Source organism: Asterias amurensis, chromosome 9 (assembly GCF_032118995.1).
Source record: "Asterias amurensis chromosome 9, ASM3211899v1".
Classification (NCBI taxonomy): Eukaryota; Metazoa; Echinodermata; class Asteroidea; order Forcipulatida; family Asteriidae; genus Asterias; species Asterias amurensis.
The window spans coordinates 8,468,292-8,477,751 of NC_092656.1; the positions used below are offsets into that span (position 1 = coordinate 8,468,292).

Genomic DNA, 9,460 nt, shown 5'->3' on the forward strand with positions numbered 1-9,460 from the left:
TACCAAAAACTGAGAAGAAATCTGAAGTTTAGTTGTATGACAATGTATCTGATATAATTTTCAAGAGGCTGAGAGACTTCTAAATATTTTTTGAGTATTTTTGATTTTTTAGCATTTACCATTGTTTGCTATAGGAGTTGTGCACCCTTACCTGGTAGGTCTGCTGCCCTCTAGTGGCAGAGCTTTCAAAAAGTCTCCCATTCCACCCGAGTAAAATGCCTTTGATATTTTTCACAGGACTCGGGAAAGTACCGAGTATACAGTGCTATACACATCGGTGTGTATGGGTAAAAATCAAAAAATTAATATTCTTTATCCCCGATGCAAATTTAACATCTATTATTTGAATAAACATTGCACTGAATCATAATTTTATAACAAATTTCTTTATTGTTCATGGTATCCGGCCGATTAACTAAGTTATTACGAATTGTATCCAATGTATAAGTTGTATACGCTATAGTAATTTATTACAAGTATACATTAACCTAGACACTGTGGCAAACAAGAAATCGGTGCGTTACAATAACATACGTCATCTCAACTGATATATAGGGTTCAACGTCTGTTTTCTGTCAACGTAATGCTGATTTACAGGCAAACATTTTCAAGGAATGTGTAACCAAAGTCACCTGTGTATGTTTCAGTTTACTGAAGTGTCTAATTTGTTGAGAAAACTTCATCATGAAGGTTAAAAATCCATCCACATATTTTAGTAAGATGAACAGGCTTTGTGCCCGCCAATGATCGCCAAAATTTCAGAAAATTTGTCCACATCTTTTAAAATTTCAAATTGTTTCCTTTTATTTTAATGAGACATCACCTAACAAAACAAAGCCACGGACGGCCACTTCAACCCAAATCAACTGCCAGCAGGGGCACGTTGCCACCTACCGGTACTCCTAGGGTGCAACAGTGTTACCCTCTTCATTGTCCGTTAAGAATGTAGGCATGGGTATCATCCACGAGGATCCTCGCTATGTTAAGTGCCTTGCTCAAGGGCACAAGTGTAGCGACCAGGTATTGAACCCACACTCTGCTGCTGACAACACCACCGCTTGGGTCTGGTAGACCGCAGGATGATCATAACCATCTTAATAACAAGAGGGCTTTCCGGGAAAAAAATTGCACAATTTCCTTTCAGAGAAAATACCAAAGAAGATATGACTTTAATGTTGGTACAGTGTAGTTTCTAAATAATTAAGTGACACTAGTCACAGTTCCTAGTCTTCCTACTCTTTTTTATTAGACTATTACATGGACATGCCCAGCCTCTACACAATACAGAGAGTATCTATAAAGCCACCAATAATCATAATCAAGATGTCAAACATAGATAAGGGAAATGTCAGCTATGTTCATTTCTTCAAGGAAGGATGCATTTCCCCATGTGATAATGACAAAGATTGGCCATGATGATATCAAATACATGTACAAGTTAAGTATACTCATACTCATAGCTAATCGTGCCCCCACGACTACTACAAAAATAGTCGCAACTAACTGTTTGGTAAACCAATTGTGTCACTCACAACTATTCATGACAACATATTTTACTTACTAAACACAACCAGACATTAGTGATACAACACTCCAATCCTTTCATCATGAATTTTACTATACTGCGCCTGCGGCAAACATTATGCCGCAATGCATCTCGGGAATTTAAAATTAGACACAACTGGTGTCAAAGTGGCGAGTAGTAAATTTAACTAGTCGCCCTTGCTTACTCATAGCCAACGGCCATTAACTCCGTTTCAAAAAGTTTCTTGTGGATGGGGGGGGGGGGGGCAAGTTTCAAGCTAAGATGCATCAGTTTTGATCCGGATCCGGCGATGTTGAGAATTTGTTCCTTAGCTCTGTTTCTTGTTGCTTGATATTCCTCATCAGGTCTTTCTCTGCTGATTTGATTAGTTTGAGTTCTTCTCTTTCCGTCTCCTCTGCTATTCCGTCCGTTATGGCCTTTTGTGCGTCCGCCGTTTGCTTGTTACTGAGATTGCCGTAAATTGCCATTGCCTGGTGGAGAGATATGCAAGAAAGTATTATTTGCGTATTTTTGTCTTTATTCCTTCTTCTACAGGTTCAATATATCTCAGAGGTAGACTTTCCTATAGCTGGTCCTTAACTATGGAACTCTATCCCAATCAACATCATTTTGTTCTCGTATTAACTACTGCCTTTGTATTTGTTCTCGTCTTATTCAGTTCAGCGCTTTGATCTCTATATAAAGGTGCTATTTAAATACCTATTTCAATTATAATAATTATTTTTTGTTGAGAAATTGTGCTTCAGCTTTTGGACAGCAGTTCTTCATGAGTCAGACCAATAGATAGTTCCCACAAAAAAATCACTCAACAAGTGTAATTTGCCATCTTTATGAACAAATAAATAATTTTTGTCATGCACAACTATGCGATTTGTGCCATAATTCGTGTGGCCTGTTCGAGTTTTAAGTAAATGGCTTGTACAAGCAACAACACAATGGTCAGTCTCTCCACTTATTGCATCTAGGCTTTTCAAACTGGCTTCCCTTGCGTAAGACCCATGGCCACGACATGTTATAATACCATAGTAATAACAATAGTGGCTTTTTGTACAGTGCCCATATCCGTCACTTAGTTATACTCAAGGCGCTTCAACATTCAGTATTTTCCTGAAAGATGTGGGACTACAATTGAACTATGAGATCTACTCCTTTTACAAAGCACCATGTAATGCTTTACAAGGTGCTGTGGCGCAATTTGCTGCCAACATTATATAACATATATATTTTTGTTTCTGAGCTTTGCGTTGTCTTACCTGTCCAACCATACTACTGATGTCTCCTGTATTAGTCGGTAAAAGTATGGTATTCCCCGTTTTAGCGAGGTGACCAAACGCTGCTACGTACTGCTCGGCTACATTCAGGGAAGCTGCATTACCTCCGTCCTGTGGACAAAATATAAATACTTCTTTAACAAAATATTCAAAAATGCTGTTTGCACACAAATCACGAAAGAACATTTATGGGAGTTTGACTGATTTGAACATTCTTGAGAATGAATTGCAGGCTTGGATTCCATGATTCTAGACCCATAACCTCCCCAAATTTAGGATTAAGGCAGGTTTAGACACTTTCTCCTTTTGGATACTACTCATTTTGAGAGGTCTCATTGGGATTAAGATGCCTGAACCATATTCAATACAAACACTGCCAACAAAAACTCTCACCCTTTTCCCAATAGCTTCAGCTACAAGTGCAAGGGCTTCGGCTCGCGCCTGGGCCTTAGCGATGATTGCATTAGCTTCACCAGACGCCATGTTGATCTGCTCTCGTTGTAAGGCCTCGGATGCTAAGATCTTGGCTCGTTTCTTTCCCTCTGCCACATTGATTTCTGATTCTCGAACACCTAGAAGTGTGTAGATTAATGCATTAGAATTAAAATGATAGCTCATACAATTTACAAAAAACCCAGCACAAACAGTATTTTAGAAGTCCTACCTTAAGAAATTTCCTTTCAAAGTGAATTCCATTGTAGTCTTTTGCGGGCAATAGGTGGCAGCAGACTTAACTGTTCATTGTCCTAAATTTCCAGGTACATGTATATCTATTTCAACCTACCCTCCTGAAGTTTCCAATTCCATGGCGAGGCAATTTAAATAAGCATGACAAAATCATCATAATCATTTTCAGGAATACTGTGCACACACGTTAAACTATATTTTTCTTGAATCAACCAAAAATAAAAGTTAACCAAAGACATACATCCCATCAAACTTTTCCTTCTCAACCTCACAGGGCAAAATTGTAAAGAGCTGCAGAGAAGTAAAAAAATGTAGCTAAGCACAGCAAAATGGTGTTTACCAGAACAAGGTTACCAGGTAAACTGCCATGTGGCATGAAGGCTTTATGGCTGGTAACCTGCTCATTTCTGTTTAGTAGACACTTGCTAAGCAATATTTTCTGCTAATGCAGCTCTATAAAATTATTAGGCCCTGATCTGTGTCCGATAACATACCTTCAGACTGTAATATAACGGCCCTCTTTTTCCTCTCAGCTTCTACCTGCATCTGCATGGCTTCCTGCACCTTGTCTGGAAGCTCAATGTCTTTGATTTCATAGCGGAGGCACTTGATGCCCCATGGCTCCACGGCAGCATTGTTTATGGCCTCTGAGGAGTGGAAGGAGGAGGAAGAGTAGAGTGTCAAAGTTGTGTACTGAGAGAGTTGCAACAACTTAGGAACCAGTTTTGGTAAAAAAAACACCCATGAGGCAAGACTAGAATGATTAATGGGTTGAGCTACTCTTTAACTGAAAATGGAACCCAGAACACTTATGGGGGTGTTGGGCCAAGTGGATAAGAGCATTGGACTCAAGTTCTGGTGGTTCATCGGAATGTGGATTCAAATCCCGGCCGTGACACTTGTGTCCTTTAGCAAGACACTTAACCATTGCTTCTCTCCACCAAGGGGTAAATGGGTACCTGTGAGGGCAGAGATGGTTTATGTGAATGGTTAGCTTGGAGTGCGGCAACTCGCAGCACCGGTTGCTTACTTCTCAGGGAGCTGAGATGGTTTAAGGAATGATTTAAAGCCCAGTGACCAGCGGTAATAATGTTGAAAGCGCTTTGAGAAGCCCTTCGGGCTGTAATAAAGCACTATATATAAAAAAGTATTATTATTATTATCATCATGGAAGAGTAGGGGCTAACCCTGTTGTTTCTGGTTCACAAAGCAAGCACCCTTGTTTACAGGTTTCCTCAGGCTTGCGAGCTACGAGATTAAGTTCAGTTATGAGGCATCCTTGGTTTCGTTACCAGACTGATACTTCAGGGAGGCAATGAAGGAGTTTGCCTCCATGCCCCCTGGTAGTTGCCTTGGTGCCCTTGAAATGCTCCAAAAGAAATTAATTTACAATTTCCTCCTAGAGTGCCCTCTACTAAGGAAAAAATGCCTTGGTGCCCTTGCCATTTCAAAAATGAAGCATACAGGCCTAAAAAGTGTCTTATACCCACCTACTATAGAGATATTAAGCGACTCTCTCTCCTTGAAGACTTGATCCAAGGTGATTTTACCGATCTCAGATCTCATGGTGGTCTGTGCTAACTGAGTCACTGCATACTCTGGGTCCTCTACACCATAACTCGCCTGAAGAAATAGTTTCACAATGATTAAAGGGAAGGTATCCGTTTCGTATTCACTCTTAATAGTTGTAACAGTTTCACAGCAAATTTGATAGATGAAACTTGTGCATAGGGGATAGAGAATAGCATTTGTTTTAACCCTTACACCGAATTTTGTATCAGTATTTAGCACTGTATGTCATAACTTGCCTGAATAAATAGTTTTACAATGGTTATAATGAAGAAATGGTTTTACAGTACTATAATGAAGAAATAGTTATACACTGTTTATATTGAAGAAATAGTTTTACAATGGTTATACTGATAGTGTAATAGTTCTAGAGCAATTAAAATTTGATCGGTATACTTTTGCATTGGGTATGAAGAATAAACAAAATTTTACCTTGATACTGATGTGTTTGAAGCACTATGCTCAGTACAGAGGTAAAGTGGGAAGATGTATGGGATGTAGCAATGCAAGAGGTCGGAAAGTACCGAGTATACAGTGCTTTTAGTGTAAGGGTAAAACCAAGGTGCCATTCTTAATCCCGATGCAAAACTAGCATCTTTTAAATCGTTGCGGTACCTGCTGCTATTATACATATGATTTGAACTGCTTCTAGCCACTGGGCTAGCTCAGTGGTCTAGTGGTAAAACATCTGCTCTAGAAATACAAGGGTAGTGGGTTCGAATCCAACCGAGTTTAATCATTGTTTTTGTACTCCTTGATCAGACCCAATAAATTGAATGAATTGCAGTTTCAGTATTTTCACCTTGTAAGGATCAGTCACTCTTAGATACAGCACACCATCTATGCGAAGAGTTACATTGTCTGAAAGAAAAAAAGTAACAAGTTGGTTTTATTTAATTTACAATTACTTCATCTCAATTGAAGACACTGGACACCTTTGATAAATGTCAAAGACCAGTCTTCTCAACATTTGCATAAAATTACAAACCTGTGAAAATTTGGACTCAACTGGTCGTTGAAATTGCACAAGATGTGTGCTTTCAGATGCTCTGAATTCAAAACTTCAGCTGAGGTTTTGGTTTTAAATCAAATATCTTAGTGAGAAATACCTTTTTTCTCAAAAACTACGTCACTTCAGAGGGGGCTGTTTCTCACAATGTTTTTATACTATCAACAGCTCTCCAATTATTTGGAGAAATTACCAATAGTGTCCAGTGCCTTTAAAGATGCAGAAACAAACAGCTGATTATTTTAAGTTACAAGTTGAAAGATGCCTACTCCTGGAATTTCATCTTGGAGTCAACAAGGCCATTTTATATTTGCAAAGGGCACTTCCATTGTAAAAATGTTAACGTCTATAATGGGAAAGTGTTGAAAGGGCACCAAGGCGAAGACCAGGGGCAACGGAGGCCATGACCTCCAAGTTTATTTACTCAATTTGTTCCCTCACCATTTGTGATGGCACTCTGTTCTGGTATATCAATAGCGATTTCCTTCAGACTCTGAACATATTTGATCTTGTCGAGTACTGGAATCAGGAAATTAAGACCCTGGTGAAAAAAAACATAATGAGAGAAATTATTGAGCTTGTCAATCACAAAGATCTTTGGAATAAGAAATTGTCCAGTGATAAGAGGGCAGCCATTAGAATGTAGGCTTACATGTATGCTTTAGAATGTTAGAGACGACAAACACCCATACACAAGTTTGAATGAAAATGTATGGCACAATACACAAAGGGTTTGCCAATTTGGAGGTTGCTGTCGTGATTTGGTCCTGAACCATTTTACATAGCAAATCAGGCCTGGATTTTCATCTTTGAACACAATGAAAGGGCAAGGCCATTTTCCTTTTGCAAAGGGCACTTTCATTTGAAAAGCTTACAGTCAATGGGAAACTTTGTAGGGCAACAAGGCCAAGACCAGGGGCAAACAGGGGCCATGACCTTTGCGGTCTGAGTGTATTTCCAGGCCTGGAACTGTCTTTATACATGTAGTATAGCTGTAACGTGTGACTAAGCCAGTAATAAACCCTTCCCATGAAATATGTAAATTGCACATAGCGCATGCGCACTAACGTTTTGGTTGGCAAAATGAGGGAATATCACGCTGTTTTGTACACAGCTAATGGGTGCAGGACGCAGAAGTGATTGTGCATCTGCTTAGTGCACAACTCTATGGCGTTTGCCAACCAACAGGGTCTGTACGCATGCGTGAATGTAATTAGCATATTTCATGGGAAGGGTCCGTTGTACGAGACACTATTGAAATCTAGACATTGCAATAATGACGAATAGACCTTATGCACATGACGTCATTTCAGTAGGGCGCCCTCACCTAGTGGTCAAAAGGAGGTTGTTCATTGGCCAATCCTGTGCGCCGCGCGTATAAATCTGTGCGATTCGATTGTTTCGTCACCGTTTTTCCACTAAGATGGCCTCTAGATGACGTCAATGCATAAGGTCTATTGCCTCCATCATTTTCCATGATGTATCAGGCCTGAATCATTGGGTGTTGACCGATTCGGAACGTTAAGGAACCCGCACGAGATCTCTCCTCATTGGTTTTGGTTTATCCAAAGATCACAAGTAAAACCTTTCCTGTTAGTCAGCACCAGTGTTGGCAGTGCTAGGCGGGCCTACCAAGGACTGAAACAATTCGCACTCTGAGCAAAATACACCCCTATGCTGCAGCACAGATTTCCCCCAGATTGCACTTTAGCAAAAGATAGCCCCATATCTAAAACGGATATTTTTGTTGAACCGCTCACCCTTGGTGGACTAAATTTGATTGAGAGCCCACCACTAAGGTCTTGCTACAACACTGTTCAGCACTTACCGGACTCAGCACTTTGTGAAATCTGCCCATTCTCTCGATCACCCATGCCTCCTGCTGTGGCACAAAGAGAATAACCGTATTGACCTGTCGACCTGACGCTGACCTTACTTGTACCTCTGATGTTAACATGCACTGACGGCGGAGAAGACCCTAGGAAAACACAAAAAAACAAGCATTATTGTCATAAGTTCATTATTAAAATTGACAGCAATCTAAAGTGAAGAAAAGGTGTGCTTAATCAACAAATTTATCATTCATATCCTGGTATGGACAATGTAACCGAAAGAAGTTGTCCACTTTGAAAAATGTAACAAAAACTACTGTCTACTAAGTACTACTGGTCGACTCTGGTAGTGGCAGGGTGGGTGGGTATTAACATTAAATACAGATGCGATAATCATAACCCTCCATCCCGCTGATGGTCAGGACCAGAGGCATGAATTGGAAGGGTAATCGCCAACATTCATTTAGTTATGATTAAAGTTAAACACAGCATGAAGAAAATTGAAGATTTGAAGTATAGATGGATTGCAGTGCGCGTCATCAACCGCCATCTTTGATGTATTAACAAGGGAAAAGTGCACCCGCAGCGCGCACACGCATGTCCTTTTCCCTTGTTAATACATCAAAGATGGCAGTCAATGAAGCGTATTGCAAATTATCTATTGATATGTGATTCGGCCAATTGTAAACTGCTTTAAAACAACCACAAATGGACCAATAAACTAGTTGGTATCGATAGTTTTTGCTTTGCCAACTTGGCCCATGAAGGAAGGAAATGCACATGGGTGTATTTCTTTCCTCCATTCCTTGACAAAGTCTTTCCCTTTGCAAACTGCCAATCTTTCCCTTCACAAATTCTTTCCTTAAGGCAAATACGTACACTACACTTACTTTATCAAGTTATATTATTATTATTAATATCAAAGACAAGTGTTAAAATTAAGAAATCATTATTATTGATTGTCATGTCAGCTGAAACTGGAATCAAAGGAAAGGTTGGTGGTAAGAATGATTATTCATATATTAGTAAAAAAGTTACAGTACTTCACCATTCACTCGAATACCCCTTCACTCGAGTACTTATAATAATTAAAAATGCACAGGAACAAGTTGTTGGCCTAATTCTTTTTTATACATTTAATTTTGTAATAATTATTTGACACAAAATATCTTAAAATTAAAGTGGAGTAAACTACCTGCGCCAGTCGTGCATTCCTCATAACAGACAACATTATTCGATCTTTCTTGACTGTCTCACCAGGGGCATCAATGAATTACCAAAATCGCTGTATCAATAATAAAACTAGAGAGATGAAAGCCAAACTCTTTTGATCCAGCAAGTTTACTTTCAAGTTACATCATCACGTGTGATTCACAACTATTACGAGCAGCAGCGCCCTCCTTAGTTCATGTTGTCTTTGTTTCATGTAACGGCTTATGTCATTGGGAAATTTTTACTCGGTCCTGACTAACGAGGTTTTCCATTGGCTACTACGTGTGTAGGCTCTCAACAAGAAGGCTGACAGGTCAAAGGTCGTCGTCTTGCC

General features: G+C 39.6%; 1 protein-coding gene across 1 annotated transcript; it reads right to left on the minus strand.

Annotated features, from left to right (window-relative positions):
* Positions 1–388: 388 nt before the first annotated feature.
* Positions 389–9,290, minus strand: LOC139942231 (stomatin-like protein stl-1). The gene is made up of 9 exons (XM_071939022.1): positions 9,110–9,290; positions 7,911–8,060; positions 6,524–6,623; positions 5,876–5,934; positions 4,995–5,127; positions 3,999–4,151; positions 3,211–3,389; positions 2,800–2,928; positions 389–2,016 (listed from the first exon to the last, which is right to left on the minus strand). Exons 1-9 carry the CDS (start codon positions 9,143–9,145, stop codon positions 1,813–1,815), a joined length of 1,143 nt encoding a protein of 380 aa, XP_071795123.1. The 5' UTR covers positions 9,146–9,290; the 3' UTR covers positions 389–1,812.
* Positions 9,291–9,460: the final 170 nt, after the last annotated feature.

Excerpts from the sequence above, each read along its gene's own strand:
- LOC139942231 (XM_071939022.1), bottom strand. The coding sequence starts at position 9,145 with ATGTTGTCTGTTATGAGGAATGCACGACTGGCGCAG. Across the intron at positions 6,624-7,910 it reads TTCACAAAGTGCTGAGTCCG|GGTCTTAATTTCCTGATTCC; the intron begins GTAAGTGCTGAA and ends TTTTTTCACCAG. Across the intron at positions 4,152-4,994 it reads GCTTAATATCTCTATAGTAG|AGGCCATAAACAATGCTGCC; the intron begins GTGGGTATAAGA and ends TCCACTCCTCAG.